Source organism: Pantherophis guttatus, chromosome 6 (genome assembly GCF_059756535.1).
Source record: "Pantherophis guttatus breed Tessera chromosome 6, ASM5975653v1, whole genome shotgun sequence".
In the NCBI taxonomy this organism is placed as follows: Eukaryota; Metazoa; Chordata; class Lepidosauria; order Squamata; family Colubridae; genus Pantherophis; species Pantherophis guttatus.
In genome coordinates this window covers 12,982,313-13,005,682 of record NC_142068.1, presented here as the reverse complement: position 1 = coordinate 13,005,682, position 23,370 = coordinate 12,982,313, and the positions used below count along the sequence as shown (strand labels likewise).

At 40.0% G+C, this 23,370-nt stretch overlaps 1 protein-coding gene across 2 annotated transcripts; it reads left to right on the top strand.

The window, feature by feature from the left end:
* Positions 1-5,449: 5,449 nt before the first annotated feature.
* Positions 5,450-22,560, top strand: ZNF639 (zinc finger protein 639). 2 transcript variants are annotated; one of them, XM_034438935.3, is made up of 5 exons: positions 5,450-5,764; positions 16,026-16,103; positions 17,657-17,764; positions 20,434-20,565; positions 21,213-22,560. In XM_034438935.3, exons 2-5 carry the CDS (start codon positions 16,046-16,048, stop codon positions 22,364-22,366), a joined length of 1,452 nt encoding a protein of 483 aa, XP_034294826.2. In that variant the 5' UTR covers positions 5,450-5,764; positions 16,026-16,045; the 3' UTR covers positions 22,367-22,560. The 2 variants fall into 2 exon arrangements, with proteins under 2 accessions (XP_034294826.2, XP_087728621.1); XM_087872495.1 differs by lacking the exon at positions 5,450-5,764 and having other exon boundaries at positions 15,908-16,103.
* The last annotated feature ends 810 nt before the right edge of the window (positions 22,561-23,370 follow it).

Below are 23,370 nucleotides of genomic sequence, written 5' to 3'. Positions count from 1 at the left end.
ACAAAAATGGACTATAGCCAGGTGCCAAGTTTATTTTCAAATAATTTCTATCTATGCTGTGGGAGCTTCAGAAACATTCTTAGAAATAAGGAAGCCAAGTAAAGTAGAAATCCCAGCAAGTGCCTGATGATGACATGTCCATGGGCACGCTGATATTTCTTGGGAACACAGTGGGAGTGGTCATCATCCTCTGTGAGCTGCCATTCGCTTTTTTTAAAAAAATGGTTTTGGATATACAACGAAGGCTGAGTAAAAGCACAAGGAGAGCAACGGAGCTGATACCATCTTGAACTGGTAGGGCTGGGTTCCATTTCAGCCTATAGGTGAAATAGGATAAGGAAAAATATGCTAAATGCAAAAAAAGTGGGGGGGGGAGTTATGGGCCTGCAACCTCCCCCCACCTCTGAAATTTAAGTGACATGATGTATCTTTTTTGTAATGTAGGAAGTTAGCACCCACCCCTGTCCTAGAAAAATGAAATATTCTAGGAAATATTAAAAAGGCAGAATATTATACCTTCCTGGATGAGAAAAGGAGAAACATGCTCTCGGAAAGCGCCCCCCCCCCTTTGTTAATAGCCCCAGAAAGACAAGAGACATCTTATCTAAAACACAAAATACCTTCAGCTCCAGGGTGATGGGATTAAGACATGGCCCTCAGGACATGATAGGATTTGCCCTGCATGGTCTGACAACCAATCAGAATACAAGCTCAAATTCAAAAGCCCAGAGAGGATATAAAACTCAGGCACTCTCAGCATCTCTTCCCTTTTTTTTTTTTACTTCACCCAAGATCTTCAAGGCATGAGATCCTGTCCACCATTAAAACCATCTTTCCAAACAGCCACCATGTTTCCAGTGTCTTTCTCCCCACTTGGAACTGAACCCAGATGGACATTCCTTCCAACAGTAATTTTCAAAGACCTGTTTTTAATATAGAGTTTATGGGTAGGACAGAATACAAAGAATGTTCACTACTCAAATTAGGTTTCTACATGGTGCTACTGTCTTGGTCTGACTAACAATCTTCCTCGAACAATTTAACATATTGAATTAAAACTCCACTTTTCTACTGAACAAATACTCAAGGCCTCTAACAAAATGTTTAAAAGCATTCTATAAGCTGAAAGTGACACATAGGGTTGCCAGGTCTGCTTCCAAAAAATAGCGGACAAGCGGGCGGGGGTGGGGTTTAAGTAGTAAAAAAAAATTAAAAAATTTACAATTAAATTATATATTTTCTTACAAACATTTTAACACGTATTAAAATAATCACTTCAAAACTTTACTTAAAATTCAAAACATCAAATATATTATAATAATATGTAAAATATTAAATTACATTTTAATTTCATCATAAAGCTTTTGAATAAAAAAAATGTCCACTATTTTGTGAAAAAAAATAGTGAACATAATGTGAAAAAAGCAGACTGTCCGCTCAAATAGTGGACACCTGGCAACATTAGACACAGGAGGCGGCCTTGGCCCAGTTCCCAGATATGTAAGCTTCTTCTATTTAACAAGATAATTTGATAACGAGAGAGGCTTTTCCTCAGATAGTCACACTCTAAGCGTTTGGGGTTTTAAAGATTAATAATATTCACTTTGAAAACAACTGGCAATCAGTAGAAGTCTTTCAGTACAAGAATCTCGTGGTCCTTTCATTTTTCCTTCCCAGATGCAGATTCTATTGTATTCATTTCAGCACCCAAATGAAGCCTCTGTAGGTTTGTTGAAGTGTCTCCTCTAAAGTTATCCTTCCCAGCTTTGTGTCATCTGCAAACTTGATAATCAATCCACTCAACACTTCTCTCTAAGCAAAAGCTGAAGCATTAACCAGCACTATACAGTCATTCATCCAACTATGAATCCATCAAACACTAATATCAACTGTTGGAAGAAAATATCCATCTGGGTTCAGTTCCAAGTGGGGAAAAAGACACTGGAAACATGGAGACTGCTTGGAAAGATGGTTTAATGGTGGACAGGATCACATGGTTTGAGTTCCTGGGCAGAAAAGGGGCGAGATGCTGAGCGCGCCTTGGTTCTACTAAAGCAACTCAAGAAGAAGAAAAAAGTGAAAGAAAGTGAAAACAAAATGCAAACCAAGCCATTTAATAATTAGTTAAAACACCATTAAAATTCATCAGTGGTACAGACTCCTTCTAATGAAAACCCCATCTAGCCACTGTTTCCAGACTCTCCAAGGCTGGATGAGATCATCTTTACTTATTGATGGATATCAGCGGATATCACAGAGAAAAAATTCAGTTGATTTTTCTTGGTGAACATTTCCAAATTCTGATGGTGATAAGAACAGTCCATCTCAGGTACATATGCAGTCTGGATTGATTGATTGATTGATTGATTGATTGATTGATTGATTGATTCGATTTATATGCCGCCCTTCTCCGGAGACTCAGGGCGGCTTTCAATGCGTTAAGCAATAGCCTTCATACTTTTGTATATACCTGCTTAATAGGGCTTTCCCCCCCCCCCCAAGTGGTGTTCTTTTTTATACCAAGTCATCTTATTGCCCCCACAATCCGGGTCCTCATTTTACCTACCTTAGAAAGGATGGAAGGCTGAGTCAACCTTGAGCCTGGTGAGATTTGAACTTGCAGTAATTGCAGGCAGCTGGTGCTACTTAAAAGCACTTTAGTCTGTTGCCCCACCAAGGCTCTTTGCTAACTGGACTCATCACCAGCTTAATTTATAGGTCAAAAATGTTCAAAATATCAAGTTATACATCATCACCACCAATAATAACAAATATTAACATCTCCTCCACCTATGACCATGATGGCGAATCTATGGCATGCGTGCTTGAGTTGTCACGAAGAGCCATTTTTCCGGGCACGCGTGCTGTCGCCCAACTCAACTGCAGCTGTGCATGTGCACACACTCCAGCTGGTGTTTGGGCCTCCAGTGCGCATGTGTACAATTCAGGGGACCCAGCCGATTTTTGGAGCTCTCCTGTGCATGCACCCACATTTGCGCATACACCCACATTTGCGCATGTGCACGAGAATACTTGCAGATAGCGCATGAATGCATAGACGGTGTTTGCGTGTGTGCCTTGTGCATGTGAAAACCACATGCATGTGCAGTTGGTGTGATTGTGCATGCAGCGCACAGGGGAACCGCGCAAAAGCCACACGCATGCACAGATGGTGTGATTGTGCGCACAGTGCACGGGCAGGAGCATGTTAACACGGATAGCACACGCACAGTGCCTACCTGTTCAGCCCTCGGTGAGTAAAAGGTTCGCCATCACTTACCTATGAAGTGCACTGTTATGATTTCAAATTTATAAGAGCTACTTAAAGCAAATTGGTCCATTTCTCCCAAGCTACCGGTATTTAGTTCAATGGTTTCAATGGTTTTCTTCCAAGGTTCTGCAGATGACAAAGTCCATAACTGTTGCATCCACTATAGGGATGATGCAGACATGGCTAAGTTTTACTCCTCACTTTCTCGGCCACCTTATCGTGGGACTAATTCAATGGTGGGTTCCTCCCGGTTCCTCCCGGTTCCGCCAAGCCGGTAGCGGTGACGATATGATGTCACTGAACTGGTTCTGCCCCCCGACCCCTCTGACCCTCCACCCACCCTCCGTGTTATTCTTACCTTTTATTTGGCCCCACCCCCAATCTATTGCTGCCTCCTGAGTCCCAGATGATGGCTAGAGGGAAAAAAACTGTTTAAACTCTTGCCGCGGGGCTTCAAAGGGTCGCCCTACAGCTGATCAGTGTTAAAAGAAAACAAATGAGTAGACCGGTGCCTGCAAAAATACATGAGTAGATCAGTGCCTGCAAAAATACATGAGTAGATCGGTGCCTGCAAAAATACATGAGTAGACCGGTGCCTGCAAAAATACATGAGTAGATCAGTGCCTGCAAAAATAAATGGGTAGATCGGTACAGCCTGGTAGACCAGTACCACTGCTAAATCCTAAATAATTGTCACATGACCATCAAGCCACGCCCACAAAATAAGCCATGCTACAAAATAAGCCACGCCCACAGAACTGATAGTAAAAAATTTTGAACCCACCCCTGGACTAACTTCAGAACGATTGGTTTTTCCGGAACTAATGGTTGCTCATGACCAGAGGAATCTGCAGGAGAGAGAAAGAACAGAGAAAGAAATTAGCAAACTGGATAACCCAACTCAACTTCCAGGTTCATGAGGTTGAAGGACACCGCAAAAGGTCAACTAGAACCTTTCCAGGTCTAAACAGAACCATGGAACACAACCACAGTCCTGCTTGAGCAGGGGGTTGGACTAGAAGACCTCCACGGTCCCTTCCAACAACTTTTATTCTATAAGCCTTCTCTACACATACGGTAGGTTTTTACATAATGTGTCTGAAGAAGTATATAATTCGAGCCTAGGCATTTTGGTCTTGAATAAGGTCTCTGGATCGATTTGTTTGATAATCCATTGTTTGTCTTCTTGATTGTCCATGATGTCTTCAGAATTTTCTCCAACGCCAAAGTTCAAAAGCATCCATACTCCTTCTGTCCTGCTGGGTGAAATTGGTTAATGGAAACTGCCGTAGATCTGTATTCAGATCCCCTTAAGAGTTGCACGGCCACCCCTTGCTGTTTTTGATGCCCAAAGTCTCGGGTAACGCTCTACATCTCAGAAGACACGGGCTCCTTCCCCAGAGCCACGCTTAAGCCAACATCAAGGCAACCCCAAACAGAGGGATTCAATCAGGAGCATGTGAGATATTAATACCACTCTATAAAGCCTTAGTAAGACCACACCTAGAATACCACATCCAGTTTTGGTCACCACACTATAAAAAAAGATGTTGAGACTCTAGAAAAAGTGCAGAGAAGAGCAACAAAATCGATTAGGGGACTGGGGCAGTTCACTTTAAGTTTGTATCTATTATTTGCTCGTGTATTGTTGTGGCTGAAGCTGAAATAGTCATTGACAGGAAGGACATTGTGGCAGATAATTTTATGTATTATGCTTAGGTTGGACCGAAGTCGGCGTAGTTCTAAGTTGTCTAAGCCCAAAATTTGAAGCCTGGGGGCATAAGGCAGTGGTTCTCAACCTGTGGGTCGCGATCCCTTTGGGAGTCAAACGACCCTTTCACAGGGGTCGCCTAAGACCATCAGAAAACACATATTTTCAATGGTCTTAGGAATAATTTTATGGTTGAGGGTCACCACAACATGTATTAAAGGGTCACGGCATTAGGAAGGTTGAGAACCACTGGCATAAGGTATTCTAGAGGTAGAGGAATGGAGGACACTTCATCACTGGAGGCTTTCAAGAAGAGACTGGACTGCCATCTGTCAGAAATGGTGAAGGCAGGGTCTCCTGCTTGGGCGGGGAGGTGGACTAGAAATCAGGGGTGGGCAAATGCGGCTCTTTTACAACCTGTGGACTTCAACTCCCAGAATTCCTGAGACAGCTGTCTCAGGAATTCTGGGAGTTGAAGTCCACAGGTTGTAAAAGAGCCGCATTTGCCCACCCCTGGACTAGATGACCTACAAGGTCCCTTCTCAGGCCTTGTTTTATTCTGTTAACCTCACGCCCGAGGAGACCTGGCGAAAAGAGAGGGAAGGCAGCGCGCCTGCGTATTGGCGCGCGCCCTCCTTTCCCAGAGGAGGCGGGGAAGGGGCGGGCGGCAGGGGCGGGGTCAGCCGTCCCTCGCGCTCGCCAGGTTCCACGCGCGCTCCCCGCAGGGTCTCTCCCGCGTTCCGGCGGCGCGTGAGGGCGACGCTTGCGGCCTTCTCTTTGAGGTGAGTCTAGCCGCGCCTCTCTCTTTCTCTCTCTCTCTCTTTCTTCTCTCCTTTCCCGCTCGTGTGCGCTGAGGAGCAACCGCCTCAAGGCCGGGCCGGCGGATTTCCCGTTCCCAGGAGGCTCGGAACGCCGACTCATCTTGCGGAGAGCCCAACCGCTTTCCCGGGGGAGGGTCTTTGTGGGGAGTGGGAGGAGGGGGGGCGGGAAAGCCATGCCTCATCGGGCTCGGCAGAAAGAGGGCGGCGAACCCTGTGCGATCGGGATCGTGGCGATGGTGTCTCCCAAGGTTAAACGGCAACCCGTGCGAACCGTTGCGCCGCCGGGGGAGCAACCCCGCGTTGTTTAATGGGAAGCCTCTTCTTCTTCTTCCCGCCCGCTCGCCAGGCATTGGGTGGCCTCGGATTCCCATCGTCAGAATCCCGTTCCCATTCCCCATAAAGGGAATCTCGGGCCCGAAATAACTAACTATGCAATCCGAGCAGAAACCAGACCGGGTTTTTTTTTGGGGGGGGGGTGTTGATGGAGGGGGCTGGATTTGCAGGAGATTTTTTTTTTTTTTTTTAAAAAGTGGGGTTTAAATAATTCATCCTTCCTATAAGAATATGGGGTATGTCTGATCTTCTTTGCATCATCATCTCCCCTGCAAACGGTTGGGATATATCTCTTAATCGTTTCTCCCAATTGTTATTATTTTTTATGATAATTTACGCTTGCTTAAAAAAAGGGGGGGGCTTTTAAAAAAAAAATTAAAATGAGGGGTTTAACTGCGTTCCCTTCTTGCGCTTTTCTCAATACGACCCTCTGATCATAAATAATCCAACAATATAGAGACCCTAATTTGTGTGTAGATTATACAGGTAATCCTGGATTAACAATCACAAACGAAACCAAAATTTCTGTGGCTAAGCAAGACAGTTGTTAAATTTTTGCCCTGTTTTACGACCTTTCTTGCCACAGGTGTTAAGTGATTAAGTGCAGTTGTTAAGACATTAACACAGTTAAGGGAATCGTGTATGAATGGTGTATGATTTTCTTTTGCATCATCTCCTCTGCAAGGGTTGGGATATATCTCTTGTCGTTTCTGCCGATTATTATTATTTTTTATGATAACTTAATCTTGCTAATAAAAGGGTTTTTTAAAATAAATAAATAAATAAAATGCGAGGGGTTTAACTGCTTTCCCTTCTTGCGCTTCTCCCAATTCGAAAATGCTCCTGAATGGTGTATGATTTTCTTTGCATCATCTCCTCTGTAAGGGTTGGGACCTATATACTTTCCTCTACTTTTACTTAGCCCTTGGGCCATATCAAAGTGCAGAGTTCCAGACACAAGTTATTATGCTAAAATCTGATAAAAACAGTTTAAAATGGAAATGGATAAAACACAATTTAAAATGAAATTGGAATAAAACACGATTTAAAATGGAATTGGAATAAAATACAGATTAAAATGATAGCTTTGATTAGCCTATAGGCCGTATCACAGCACAAGGTGCAAACACATATCGCCAATAAAATCTTATACAAACAATTTAAAATAAGAGTAGGGTAAAATACAATAGTTAAAGGATAAGATACAATATAATTTAATACATATATACCATTTCAGCCAATTCTTTTTTTAATGATAACTTAAGCTTGCAAAAAAAGGGGACTTTTTTTTAAAAAAATAATAAATTAAAATAGGAGGGGTTTAATTGCGTTTCCCTTCTTGCACTTCTCCTAATTAGGAAAATTCCCCTGAAAGGAGATTTCTGCGGATTGTTAGTAGATCCCTCAGATTTCTCTTGTCTTTGAAATAAGTCTGCAAAAATGGGTGCCCCTTCCACTGCCTTTCCTCTCTGTCTTGGGTAAAGACAGAGGTATACCTCACCAGAGGAAGATGATGGTAACACCTTGGTGTTGTAAAAATGTGTGGTGCCAGTTCAAACTTTCCCCTTTCAAAGAAACCATCTTTGTAACACATCAAATCTTTTAAAATGGGAAACAAGTAAAGCATAGAATGGCAGACCAGGACATTTCATTCTTCCTTGTTCTAAAGGTTTTATTTGAAGAAATATTTGAAATCTGTTCTCCACTTAGAACACCACCTTCCTCCCCAGATTCTGCATGGCTATTTTTTTCTGCGGTCCATAAATTAGTTAAAGACAGTGATTATATGTGAATATCAGTGAAACTTAGTTTTATTGCAGGGTGGGAAGAGTATTGTTTTAATATGATGTATAAACCAAGGCCCCCTTTCATTACCTTACGATTCATTGTAATATGGGAATCCAGAAAAATGTAACCAGTTTAAGCACATTGTGTGAATCCAGTCAGCGTATATATCTGATATAAGTGTATTGATAGGGAAGATTGATTCCTTCCTCTGTTCTAAAATAACTCCATTCTTCTCTTCTACCTGAGAATTTTTGAAAGAAAAGGTTGGATTTTGGATCAAAGCACACAACCTTTATTTATAGCTATTCATTTAATTTAAAATATTTATATGACTGCCCATTTTGCAGTACAGTACCCACAACCTGGGGTAGCTAACTACAATGGATAAAATCAAAAACAATAAAATACCAAGAAATATATCATGAAAAACCAAGCACCCAATCCATCATGTACATCAGATTCATCTACGGTATGTCATGGGTGCTCAAACTTTCACCTTGCCTAGGCCACATTGAGTAAAGAGGAATTTTCTTGGGACACATATAAAATATATAATATAGTTAATGTATATAGCTATTATATAATATTCAAAGTTTACAAGATTGTGGGGCCACATTCCTAGCTGTCCAGGGCCACATGCAGCCCATGGGCCATGGATTGGAAATGTCTGAGCTATGGAATCCCAGAGGTATGTATGTATGTATGTAATGTATGTATTTGGGGATGAAAGCTTGCTAGTTCTCAAGGGGGAAGGGTGTTCCACAGCAGGTCTGCTATGGAAAAGGCATGCTTCCTGGGTCCCACTAGATCAGTAGTTCTGAACCTTCCTAATGCCACGACCCTTTAATACAGTTCCTCATGTTGTGGTGGCCCCCAACCATAAAATTATTCCTAAAACCATTGAAAATATGTGTTTTCCGATGGTCTTAGGCGACCCCTGTGAAAGGGTCGTTTGACCCCCAAAGGGGCCGCTACCCACAGGTTGAGAACCACTGCACTAGATGAAAACAAACCAAAATTCAATCCACCTCTTTGAAGAACATTTATTGTTATGTTTATTTCTTCATTGTTATGTTTTATGTAAGGGTCAGCTCATCTGCACCACTTTTATACAGTATTCCTGCATCATTTACAGATCAGATGGTACATACACACACACACTTCTGTTGGCATAAAAGGAAAAGAAATTGAAGTTTCACTCGATATGACTTGGGTATTTTTAAATGTAGGTTTCCTGTCTGACTTCCAGCTGATCCATATAGCCTGATATATAATCCAACCCACCACCCAAATTAGTGAAATTTGACAGACCAGGGTGATCCCTGAGATCTTGCTGTGAGGGGAATTGCCTTTGGCAAACACAGAAATTTTTGAACTCGGCCGAAGGTTATTCATTTGGAAGCAGAGATGCATACTTGAGTGTGGTATGTCTGTGCTCTCTTCCTGTGCAATAGTTCTCTCTGTTTTTGAGGAGATCAGCATCCAAGGTCTAAAAACTTGAGCAGTGCATTTAAGAAGATAAATTGGAAACTTTGCAGGCAATATCTGAAAGTGAGAAAAGCATGAGCAGCCATGCTTCTTCCCATTCCCAAGTGCTTTTTCTCATCCTAATATTTACCATTGATATAGTCAAGATAATCTCGACCCATTGGATCATTGTTTCAAAGACATTTCTTTGCCTAAACAGAGAAACAAAATACCCCCTGGGTGGGCAAAAATGCAGTGGTGGTGCAGGGAACTTCCTGCCAGGTTCCCAGTTGACTTACGTTAAGGAAAGCTGGCAGGGAGAATTGAAAATGCCAATCACATGACTGCAGATGGACTTGGCAGTCCTGGCTACCACCTTGCCAAATTTCAATTCCAGAGGAGTCCCGGGTCCTGGATTTTGGATGCATTCTTTAAAAGTTAGCCCATTTGAGGTTCGCAATTCAAAAACTGTTCCCCTATAGTGCATCTTTTGGCTCAATTGAAGGTTACAAATGACGAAACAGACATGAGAAATTTAGCAGTATATAGTTTTTAGAATGTCCAGGTTCCCCTCCTCCCCCATATCTTGAAAACACATGTCTAAATAGCTTGATGGCATTATGACTACAGCTTCTTTAAACCCCAGCTACATCATAGAATGTAGTTCAAAGATTCATGAGGGAGCCAATCCCTTCTTAGCCTATTTAACACCTCTGCTAGTTTCATTGTACACAGATCTCCATTACACCAATAAAAGGTTTGCCACCTAGTGACTTGGTGGCAGGCTTAGAAGATAGAAACCTCAAGGACTTTTGTCATTGACCGTTCTCATAGCTCTTATGGGGGGCTTAACGGGCTTAACTAAGCATAATTTTCCCTTTGAAAAACATCTGCCTGCACATAGATTACCCTTGATCTTTTTGAAGATTGCCTTGCATCCTGCACAGTTCAGGGTATTGTTTTTAGTGAATTTCTTTCAAGACATTTCAGTGCCTTGGGAACATTTCTATTTTGTGAACCAGGAATTAGAAACCCTTTAAGATTTCTTAAGATAAATTCAGCTTCTTAGGAAATACATTATAATGACACACATACATAGATACATTTGTAAATTTCAACCTTGAATTTAGTGATAGATAACTCTTTTACTTTATGTTTATGTTGGAGGGACGTGTTGTCCAATTACAAAATAACTGCCATAATAGCATGCCAATCACAAATCAAAAAGCCAAATTAGTTTGAATGCGCAGATCTGTGAACACCACGTTGAGTTTGGGAAAATTAGTTCTTAGATGAGAAGAACTGATTAAATGATATTGATATATAAGGCTATAGTTTGATAAATTTTTAGAATAATCCCTTAGATTTGCAATGGGAAATGTTTTTTTTTTTTTTTAATTTGATTTATATGCCGCCCTTCTCCGAAGACTCAGGGCGGCTTACAATGTGCTCAGCAATTTGTATCTGGCATTCCCAAATCACCTCTTTATTTATGGGAAATGTTTCCTGCCCTATTTTATTGCTTTATTGTCCCTCTTTTTAGTTTCTAAAGGAAAACAGGACAGAAAGTAGCCTGAGGTCCATTACTTGTAGTAACATAGATCCAATACCTATGAAAATGTACACTTACTGTACATAATGTGTTTTTATGCATTAGTCTCTACCATCTTTCTGAGATGTATAAATATGTGTGGATGGGATTTCTCTCAATATTCTTTGGAGGGAGTCCACTAGAACATATTGTTTAATAAGAGCGGCCCCCAACCTTTTGGGCACCAGAGACCAGTTCTGTGGAGAGAGGTTTTTCTGTGGACCAAAGGGGGCATGGTTTTGCATGGTGCCTGCGGATGGGGCTTCTCTTGTTTGCATGGCCCCATTTCTGGCATGCTGCAGACCAGTGTCAGTCCACCGACTGGGAGTTGGGGATCCTTGGCTTAATAAACACTACTGTAACCCTTTATTTATTTTGAGATTTGTGTTTGAGTCCACATGGGGGCTCTTTATGAAGTCTTTGTCCATATCTACAAATTATATACAATTTCCAGACTGAAAATTAAAATGGGATTGTTTGTCTGGTCAACATCAGACAATCAAGCAGAAAACAATACCCTAAATCAAGGAGCTACCAAGGAGAAAATCACACCCACCACCAAGACTGGCAAAGCAAGCTATTATAATACAAACAGGGAACAAATCCCACACTCACTAGCACTGATGATGATACCTAGTTGGTAATGAAATGTTTTCAAGCAAACAATCAAGCTTAGAGAGCATCAAGGACTCCACAGTTCAACCCTGAACTACAAATATTCTTTTCTATTAAAAGAATTATTTGTCCATGTTTATACAAATATTGGAGTTGCATAATATGCATAATAATGCATAATATGCATAATGAGTTGCATAATATGCATAATGGGAGTTAAATAACATCCCTATTTTTGACAGTTTGTAGTTCTCAATCCTTTTGATGTTATTTCTTTTTTTAATAATCAGAAATTCTATTTAGTGGACTTCTCCCAAGATGGCGGGAAGTGGGTGACTTTTTTCTCTCTCACTGATGAACAGCTGATTTTGCTGCCAAAGTTGGTTATTTGGTGGCTCGCCTCCCTGTTTTTTGGAAAGGGAGACTAAGAAAGACCCAACATGACCTTCACCATATATCTACAGAGAAGGGGGGATCTTGAAGACTGCAATTCTTGGTGAGGAGCAATCAGAAGATTGGGTCTCTTAGCATCTTTTCTCTTAGCTGTTCGTTTTGTTTAAGTATACCTGGGTTTTAATTGTACATTTTGAAGCTTTACTACCTTTTGATTTACAACTAGTTGACTGCTGACCTATTTTATAATCCGTTGCTGGATTTCTGCAACTTTTTTTTCCTGTTCTTTCACTGTTTATTATTATCCAAACCATTTTCATTTTAGCCATAAGGAGATCTGCCATGAAAGTATATTTTCTGGCAGTGAAAGTCATCCTATACATTTTACATTTATACAGGATTATATTACAAGTTTTGCTCTTTCTAGCTCTTTAATAAGGCATTGTTATTTGTTTTCCAACTTTTGATGGGAAAATTCCCCTTTAGTCATTTTTGATTCTGGGGAAAAAAACCTTATCAACTTTCATTTGTGGATGCTGGTTTACGACTTATCTGTTTCTCATGTCCTTGGAAAGAACAGTGTGTTACTCAAATGTCTCTAAAAGGCAAGATAATTTTATGGGAAGCATTTGAAAAAAGAATGCTCTCCAGCAGTTTTATTTGAAAATATAAGCAAAAAATTTGCTCGATCAACAATGGCTGTGAACCACAGTCAAAACCATATCCAAAAGCAGGAAATAACAATGGTATCATCTTTCAAAATGACTCTGGCTGAGGCATAGAGGATTTGATTTGCAACTTGATGAATTGGAATCTGATCTGTTGCTGTCAGATGTGAAGAAGAAAGCTCTTGGTTTGAAAAATATAGATATGCCAGAAGAGATTGGAAGGAATATGAATGCAAGAAATTCTGAGATAATGGAATTGATGAACAATGGACTGGACTTCCTTGGCGAGCAGAATGTGTTTTTAAGGAGAATTTTTCAAATATGGCTGTTGCAGAGATATTTATAACAGAGACTTAGGATCTATGGAAATGAGAAGTAGTTATTGGGAAAGTTCCCAATTGAAAACCTAAGGAAAGGTTTCATTATTAAGAGCCAGATGAGGGTACAGTATTTGATCCTGGACAGATTAGCAATAATGACTGGGGTGATTTGTGATAGAGATGTAGAGATTTATAAATTTTGGACCTGTTTTGCAAGGGGGGACCTATTGCAATAGATTTGTCAGTGCTCAAGTGCGTCTTTGTTTTTTTTGTCCTTTTCACTTCATTTTTTTAATGTTCTTGTCTAGTTTTGTTTTTTGTTTTTGTTGATTTTTTTCTTCCTCTTTTAGATTTTTTATTTTGAATTTTAATTTTTTGAATAAAAACATTTTTTTAAAAAAATTCTATTTAGCAACTTGAACGCTCTTTCATATTTTTATTTTGCAGATTTGGAGATGCAAATGGTTAATTTAAAATCTAACCTGAAAAAATTCATATTACAAAGGATTCATTATAGTTAGAGGGAAATGCTCGGACAGATTTTCTTTCTGATCATTTCATTCTGCCCACAATATTATTCTTGAACATCAAAGAGGAGGGGAAAAATGAGTTATTCAAAAACCAGTGAAAGCCAAAAGTTGTATAATTCTTAAGAGAAGATGCTTACATTTTGGTAAACCCACACAGAAGTTCACAAAAACTACAATGAATACACTCCTTCCAATTTCAAGAAAAGGCTGACCTTTTATTCCCATTGGCCCCTAAACTACAGAGCTTAACTTTACATCACAATGAAAGCTTTGTTGTTCCGTCCTCCGAACAGGGAGTTGCATTGGTGATAATGACAGATTTCAGCTAACTATCAAAAGCTTGTCAATAATCTAAAGCCTCTTGAAAAGGGAGTTTCTTCAACAATAGAGAACCAAGACAGAGATCTACTGTTTATTCCTGCTGGGTTTTAAATTCCACTTGTAGATAAAATACCATCACAAGTGTACTTCCATTCAGTTTGGGAAATTTTTAGCATAGTGTTCTCTTTCATTTAACATTTTGTAGTGTGGATAGAGGGGCATTACATGTTTTTTTTAAAAAAAAAATTACTGAGAAATAACTTCATAATCCTTTTTCACTCACATCTCTTAAATAGTGTCTCGCTAGTTTACCTGAAAAGAATGGATCCTTTTGTTTCTGATTATGCGTTTATTCCAGGTGCATGCTTTAGGCTGTAGTTTTCTAAGCCACATATGCAGCCTCAAGCCACATTTAAACAGGTTATCTGTCATTTTGTTTAGAGAGCTCCAGGAATCAGTGTCCTATATAAATGACTTCGAATGTCTGAACCTTCTCAGCAGGTTTACTGAATTTACCAGATTTGCACTGGAAGGGTCCAGCTTTTGTTTAAAAGTGATATCAAATCAAGAACAATTTATTTTATACACAACACTAAAATAAATTGCCTGGTGAGAATTGAAAACTGTCTAGCTGGGTTCTGCCTTATGAGGATCACACTCTCATGAATTATGCATTGAAACTGACAGAAAAGAATCACTCTGTCATATCTTTTTCATCATACTTTTGGACTTATCTATATAGAGAGAAAGGCTATTTTGTTATGCAATCTTTAACGGATATTTTAATTAGCAAGAACATTTCTGACCTGAGGCTCCTGTGGCTGTGTGGTAACATTAAATTGAAATGCATTTGTGAACTTCTTTTATTTGAGAAATTATTGAATGGCATTTCTAATGCCTCAGGCCTTTGGGTATCTACATTTAATAACACACAATTCCTATCCTTAAAAAAACCCTCTATAAATCATTTATTAAATAATACGGCCAATCTAAAGTGATACTACCTTCCATCAGTGAAATAATTATACAGTGGCTGCTCTGACAGACAAGAAAGCAAAGTACAGAGAACATTCTTGTATCTAAATTGGAATATTTTTTTTTAAATATTTGTATTATCTGTATTTTATCTTGGCTGTTCACCGCCCTGAGTCCTTCGGGAGTAGGGCGATATAGAAATTTGATTAATAATAATAATAATAATAATAATAATAATAATAATAATAATAATAATAATACTTAAAGATATGTTTGAGTATCTGTTTTGGCAACAAGGAGTTGCCAGGAAAAGTGTGATCAAAGCTCCATTTGCTCTTTAGTCCTCGAATTATGACTACAATGGAGCCTGCCCATCACTGTTGTAAAATGGGTCTGTCGCATGACCAACTTGATTTTTACTACCTTTTTTTGTGGCTGTTATTCAGTGAACAACCATTAAGCCACTGTCATTAAATGAACGCAGACTGGGAAGGGGAAGTGATTGTGGGGAGCACGGCGGGAGAAATAGGCAGGATGAACGTTGCAGTGCCTCTGCGGTCATACGTAAGGGTGAACGACTGCCGTGGTGCTGCAACATTTGTAATTTCAGGACTATGTCATAAATACTTGCGGGGTTAATGCATAACTTCGAATGGTCACTAAGTGAACTGTCATAGCTCAAGGATTACTTGTGTTTAAATACAAGACTTCCAGGGCATTCCAGAGCTAGATAGATTGGGAAACTTCTGAAATTCATCCAAAAGGAAGCAGTGGCAAGTTACTCCATATCATTGCCAAGAAAACTAGGAGTAAGCTCAATTCTAGGTAATTTGTGTTATTATTGTTGCTGCTGCTGTTAAATAATTGGTAGCATAGATTTATTAAGACATTCTCATAAAAAACATCCAGGGATCGGTTGGCACTGCCACCTCCAACCGGCTTCCCAGTCGGTTGAATTGCAGCTGCAAAATTCTCAGCAGAACTGTATTTTTGGTGCCCCAAATTAAGGACAATTGTACTTGGGAGATCTGGGCCTGTATTCTAACTGAACCTGCCTGAAGGTGCACTTTGTGAGTGTTTTAGCAGATAGACTGATTGTGTTGGTTAATGGAGTGGGTTTCTCATTTGAGGATTCCATCTATGCTTCTCTTTACTCTTTATAACTGTAAATTGACCAGTAGTGCATTAACTGAAATGTTTGACTTTGATTGCTGCCTGCAGTTATTTCAGACTAAAGCAAAATGAATGAGCATCCAAAGAAAAGGAAAAGGAAGACTCTGCATCCTTCACGCTACTCAGGTAAATCAAATGTAGCTATATTTACCCATTTCAGTTACCGTAAATTGCATGTCCTTCCAAATGTATCTAGTAAACTTTCCAAAAGCTAGATTTTTGAGATGAGATTGGTTAACTAAAAACCGAATTCTTAAAATTCTGTGTAGACTGTCTATAATTTATTGTTACGTTGTATAAGTACAGGACAGAGTAACTGGTTGCAGTAGAAATGTTGATGTCTGTATCCTAGAATGTAAAGGCTGAAGGTATCTTGGAGATCATCTAGCCCAATCTCTAAATTTAACCCAGTTCCTATACACTTTATTTGTAAGTTGCTATCCCTATGGTTTATGTTCTTTATTATACGCTGAGATTTGGAAAAAGGAAAAAAATAAAGTACACAACCACATATAGTCTAACATATTTCCACACAACACCAATTCTCCCATCATTTAAAAAAATTGTAAAACATACTTTGGCAAACAGAGCCTTTCAGTCCTGATATAATTCTTTATGGAGAGGATAGTGATGCCCCCTGGGTCCTGTCTTATTTTTTTAAAAAAGCAATTACCTGTGAGTACTTTGGAATGACCTCAGAGAACAGCTACCTTTCTTTGCTTAAATGAAGACGAGAGCAGCCATAGATTATTACCCCCCAAAAGAAAATGAATCAAAGGACAAGCCACTGTGTAATAAAGGGCCATCAGGTTTAGAGACTAGCAGAAGAATTGGTAAAGAAATAGTAGTGGTTTTCTGACCCAGGAGGAAACCAAGAGACTGAAGTTGGGATGAGAACCTGGCAAAGAAGAGGAAAATGCAAGGAATCTGAGACTTCTGGATAGGATTGATAGGTGCTAAGAGATTAGTTAAAGAGAGGCACGAAAGAGAAAACAGGAAAGTGTCTCTATATGCTCTGGGTAGAGACAGACAGATAGCACTGAATAATTTTTGCAATTAAGAAGGGCAGGAGAAGGTAAGAAAGAAAATCAAGATTGGCCCATCTTGATTACCTTGGGTATAAGGAGAGGAAACTTTCAGGCTTTCAAATTTTTGTTCTGATAGGCTATATCATCTACTATCAGAAAAATTGAATTTTAGATCTGGAGTTAGATCTGCATGAGAAATAGAACTGTGGATTCAAAAATACAATTTTGTCTACAGGAGTACAAATCCCATTTTTGTTTTGTATTTAGCTTCAATACTAAGTATTGTTATTACTTATCTGTTTCTTCCAGAAATATAATAATACCTGGTAGAGGGGATCAAGAGAAGAGAAAGAATTCTTCTTCTCTCACATCTGTAACCGGCCACTTACTGGTTTTATGTTAGTTGAAGTTTATTAGAATCATAGACCACTGTCCAATTTTTGTGCGTTTATATATTCCTTTCTTAGTCTACAGTTCTGTAACACTTAACTGGGAATAAATGCCACTTATTTTTAAAGAAACCTATTAAGAATTGCACTATATTCTCTATAACATCAAATAATTTAGCCACAAGAAAATTGATGCAGATGTCAAGAAATATATTCTATCAGATATTTTAAGCTCATGCTTTTGTCTTTTCTTCTGTCTTAGATTCTTCAGGAATTCCAAAATACATAGATAATAGTGGCATATTTTCTGACCATTGTTACAGTGTCTGTTCCATGAAACAGCTAGACACAAAAGTTCCTGATAACCGAGGTAAAGATTTGCATTTTGCAAATTCATTCGCAGGTATATTTTTGAGTAGGTTGCCTGTATCCTTGTACATATTCTGAAAGATTTTAATAGTATTCTACACAATATCCTATTTTATGGACTATGTTCAAGGAACCAACCAAAAATTTTATGAAAAGATAGTTATAAATGCTATCAGAATGTGTTAAAAATTGTAAGACTGCAGAAGTAGATGGTGTAACTGGATGAAAAAGAATGCTTTTGATATGTCTACTCTGTTTAATATTTGTGTGCATTTGTGCTTGACAATTATTTTGTACCAAGGAAAAGATAAAAAGGGAATGCAAAATCTACAAGGACATTAGTTTGTTATATGCTTAGGATTGTTCACCCAAATTTTTATCAAAAGGTTACAAGAGATGTTGATATGCAGAATTGTGGTTGGTGTACTGTGGCTTTATGTTGAATAGAATCTGCAGAAGAGATTTTTATATATGCAAGTGAAAAAGAAAAGTTTACTGCATGTTTGACGTTTAAAATTTATGATAAAATGAAAAGGCATGAAATGTAGAGTGATTATGAAAATATGTTTTTATTTTTATTTTATTTTATTTTATTTTGAATTTGTATACCGCCCTTCTCCCTGAGGACTCAGGGCGGTGAACAGCCAAGTAAAAACATCAAGTACAAATATTAAAATACAGTTAAAATATACATATATAAATTTGGCCCCATTAATTAAAAACAATAAACAAAACAGTTAAAAACACTTTAAAAAAAAATTAGGCCAGCCCGGCTTGCTGGAAAAGGAAGGTTTTAAGGGCACGGCGGAAGGCACCGAGGTCTTGGATTCTCCTTATCTCTGGAGGCAATTGATTCCAGAGGGTAGGTGCCCCCACAGAGAAGGCCCTCTCCCTGGGGGTCACCAGCCTGCACTGTTTGGCTGATGGCACCCCGAGGAGGCCCTCTCTGTGGGAGCGCACGGGTCGATGGGAGATCGTCGGTGGCAGCAAGCGGTCTCGAAGATAGCTAGGCCCTATGCCATGGAGCGCTTTAAAGGTGATAACCAACACCTTGAAGCGCACCTGGAAGACCACTGGGAGCCAGTGCAGCTCGCGCAGGAGCGGTGTTACATGGGAGCGCCAGGCTGCTCCCGTCACTACCCGCGCTGCTGCATTCTGGACCAGTTGGAGCCTCCGGGTGCTCCTCAAGGGGAGCCCCATGTAGAGAGCGTTGCAGTAGTCAAGGCGAGAGGTGACGAGGGCATGAGTGACTGTGCACAGGGAATCCCGATCAAGAAAGGGCTGCAACTGGCAGATCAGGCAAACCTGACAAAAGGTCCCCCTGGTTACAGCCGTCAGATGTTCCTCCAAGGACAGCTGCCTATCCAGGAGGACTCCCAGATTGCGAGCCCTCTCTGTGGGGGCCAACGACTCGCCCCCAATAGTCAGTGATGGAGTCAACTGACTATATCGGGATGCCGGGAGCCACAGCCACTCAGTCTTGGAAGGGTTGAGCCTGAGCCTGTTCCTCCCCATCCAGATCCGCACAGCCTCCAGGCACTGGACATCACTTTAAGGGCATCTTTGGGGTGGCCTGGGGTGGAGATGTACAGCTGGGTGTCATCAGCGTACTGGTGGTATCTCACCCCAAAGCCACGGATGATCTCGCCCAGCGGCTTCACATAAATGTTGAACAGGAGGGGCGAGAGGACCGACCCCTGAGGCACTCCACATATAAGAGGCCTTGAGGTCGACCTCTGCCCCCCTGCCAACACGAACTGCGACCGGTCGGAGAGAAAGGAGGAGAACCACCGTAATACGGTGCCCCCCATCCCCAACTCTTCCAACCGGTGCAGCATGATACCATGGTCGATGGTATCAAAAGCCGCTGAGAGGTCTAACAGGACCAGAACAGAGGAACAACCCCTGTCCCGAGCCCTCCAGAGATCATCAACCAACGCGACCAATGCCGTTTCCGTGCTGTGTCCAGGCCTGAAACCCGACTGGATCTAGATAGGTGTTAAATGACTTTTAAACATACACACATAAAAAATGGAATTAAAACTTGGAGTTAATTAAGGGTACCTGTGCCATCATGATGTGTCATGTTTGCACAAGGCAACAGCTGGCAAATCCATTTTTATAGACAACTACCTATTACTGATATAGGTGACTTCAGAAACATTTGGCAGGATTACTATTATTTTTGAAAGAACTTCTGCCTCCGAGTAGATACGATTTCAAATAATCAGTTCAGATTGGTATGTTAAAATATGCATTGGACATTTAAATATTTAAGGGAACAGTAATGTTTTAAAACATTTGGTCATGTTATATCATCACATACCACACGACATAATAAACATGGACAAGGACAACACATACAAGTTTATGAGAAGCAGGCATAATTTTGTAGACTTTCTCAATGTCTGTAGTTATTCTGTCCGTACAGAGAAATAATTTTACCTTTTTAAAATTTTTACTACAGTGTACTCAGGTAGGAGGAATCCAAATTATTTGTTAAGAGTCTTGTAACAAGGTATGAAACAAGCTCTGAATTGCATGTTGTAGAGCTACTGAAAAAGTATTAACTGAATTAGGAGGCTAACACTGGAATACCCTGAGTTGTGTGCTGAGTGGGTGCCTATATAAATTGATTAAATTAAATAGAATAATTTTTTTTCTCCACAGGTCGATTTCATAACACGACGCCTAGTATAGATACTGATGAGGATGGCAGCCAGGTGTATGCTGGGACATCTCAGTGGAGTGGGATCCAATCTAATGTTCCGGGGACACATTTGATGGACCCTAAGAAAAAAGGTAAGGGAAAGGCAATTGTGTCGGTTCCTATTTACTCTCCCTATTCTTAATAGTGCCAAAATGAGAAGGGGGGGGAGGAAATAGATGTCAAGTAATAAAGCCCCTTTCTGAATAGTAAACATTTTGGAGCCTAAGAGCCTATGCATTGTAGTCATTAGAACAAAGGTAGATCATCTCATACCCTCCAGATGTTTGGGAGTGTAAATCAGAATCCTTTGCTACTGGTCTTGTTCCCATAGCATGTGGGAGTTGTATACAAGAATGTATAGAATATAAGCAAGCAATCTTCAGCTTCTTAACGAAAGAGTGGAATAAGAATATACGCCTCTTTAAGATTTATCCAGCTGCAGTTCAGATGAGTTCAGCAGAACTGACAAAATAAATACGCAAAGAATTGCAGTGGTAGTGTTCCAACAAAAATAATGATATTGCAAGTTTGCTTTTATTTTCTATCATAGCATTCAGAATCCCTCACTATTTATTCTTAGGGAGATCGGGCAGTTTTTTCTTTTTCTCAGGAAAAGAATTAAAATCTGTTCCCTGGTGGTGGTGATTGTTTTGATGAAAAAAAAATTACTCAGTAAATTGAAATATAAAAATATAATAGAGTCCATTCTTTGTAAGTTTGGTCTTGACTCCTTTTGCAGATAAAAACAACAGTAACGGAGTTTTTAAAGATTCGTGCGAGTCCCCCGTCTTCAGTGACAGTTTAACAGAAGAGGAGAAACCTTTGGACATTCAAACTGTAGAGATCTCCACTACTGAAATCCAGGCTGTAGAGGTCCACGACATTGAAACTCAGACCGTTTCCCCCGAGAAGCTTGAAGCAGAAGAGGCAGAGGAAATCCCGGTTGGAAGTTGCAAGGGGCTTGACAAAAATCCTCCTCCTTCGAACGTCGCCATTCCCCCCAAATGGCCCCTGCTTCGGGCAAACAGCAGCGGTTTGTACAAGTGTGAACGGTGCACGTTTAACAGCAAATACTTCTCTGACCTGAAGCAGCACGTGGTTCTCAAGCATAAAACCTGCCCTGAGGGAAACATCTGTCGCGTGTGCAAGGAAACCTTCTCTTCCAAAAAGGTGCTCATTGAACACTTGAAACTCCATGAGGAGGACCCCTACGTTTGCAAATACTGCGACTACAAAACAGTGATGATTGAAAACCTGAGCCAGCATATAGCAGACACGCATTTCAGCGACCATCTTTACTGGTGTGAGCAGTGTGACGTTCAGTTCTCTTCCAGTAGCGAGTTATACCTCCATTTCCAGGAGCACAGCTGCGATGAGCTCTACCTGTGCCAGTTCTGCGAGCACGAGACAAGCGACCCCGAGGACTTGCACAGCCATGTGGTAAATGAGCACGCAGGCCGGCTGATAGAGCTGAGCGACAGCTATAACAGCAGGCTGCCCCAGGGCCATTACAGCCTGGTCAACAAAATCAGCTTTGACAAGTGCAAGAACTTCTTTGTGTGTCAAGTGTGCGGCTTCCGCAGCAGGCTTCACACCAATGTCAATCGCCACGTGGCGATAGAGCACACCAAAATATTCCCTCATGTTTGCGATGACTGTGGGAAAGGCTTCTCAGGCATGTTGGAATATTGCAAACACTTAAACAGTCACCTGATGGAAGGCATTTATTTGTGTCAATATTGCGAATATTCGACCGGACAGATTGGAGACCTCAGAAGTCACTTGGACTTCAGGCATTCGGCTGAACTGCCTCACAAGTGCACCGAGTGTTTGATGAGGTTTGGTAACGAAAGAGACCTTCTGTGTCATCTTCAGATACACGAAACTGCTTGATTGTGGTTGTGTGAATGTTCTCATCTGTCCCAGAATAATAAGCATTTCAGAGTTCCCATCAGCATAAAAAGCAACTGAGCCTCAGGATGGCGCAATTTCATCAAACTTTTAATGCATAATAGATAACATGTACAGTTGTCTGGAAGCATAGCATTAAATTCTATGACAGAAATAAACATAACCATCCAGCCAAATGTGTATTATTTGTGTTCATATTGGTACTTAAAAAGCAAAACAGAACTTATTTAGATAGTGCCCTCACCCTTGACATGAGTTTGTCATCTGAGCTTACTTCATGCGTATGATGAACTTTCTACCTCACAGATTTCCTAGTATTTGCTTTTATTTATAGAAGCAACGGACTTTGAATGTCATTCTCATACACAAAGCCGATTACATATATTCTCTTAAATCTGTCCATTAACAGGTGTTTTTTTTATTTACAAGTATTTCAGTATAATGTTAGTATTGGAAATCCCAATTTTGGCTAAAGAGCGAAATAAAAAGAGAATGAACAAATAAATAATATAGCTAATGAGTTTTCAATGCTCTTCCAAATATCTTTCATATTATTTTTACTTTTATGATTCATTACTCAGTTTCTGCAAGAATCCTCGATTTAAACACAAGTATATTTCTTTCATTATTGTTTTATATCTACAATATCATTTTTCCATTTATTTTATTAAAGATAAATATCCCATATTCCGTATGAATCAGCCCTGGGACAAAAGAACAAATTAGCCTAAAATATTATCAGCAGCATAATACCGTATTTTACAGTACTAGACATACCTGTTCAGAAGTAGGTTCTTTTGAGTTAAACGGGGCATATGCCCCAGAAAAGACATTGTACTCCTATCCAGTATTTTAATTTTCAAGCCTAATGTAAAGCAATTTTGTTTTAAGAATGAAACGTTGCTATGTTTCGTTGCAGGCCACTAACGCTAATTATGGAGTGAACCATTTCTAACAAGTTGTTCATGTTGAGCTATTTTAGCAGT

What these genes read in the sequence shown, in the direction of transcription:
- ZNF639 (XM_034438935.3), top strand. Translation starts at nt 16,046, where the DNA reads ATGAATGAGCATCCAAAGAAAAGGAAAAGGAAGACTCTGCATCCTTCA. An exon ending in GCATCCTTCACGCTACTCAG is followed by an intron (nt 16,104 to 17,656) that starts GTAAATCAAATG and finishes CTTCTGTCTTAG; the next exon opens with ATTCTTCAGGAATTCCAAAA. An exon ending in AAAAGTTCCTGATAACCGAG is followed by an intron (nt 17,765 to 20,433) that starts GTAAAGATTTGC and finishes TTTTCTCCACAG; the next exon opens with GTCGATTTCATAACACGACG.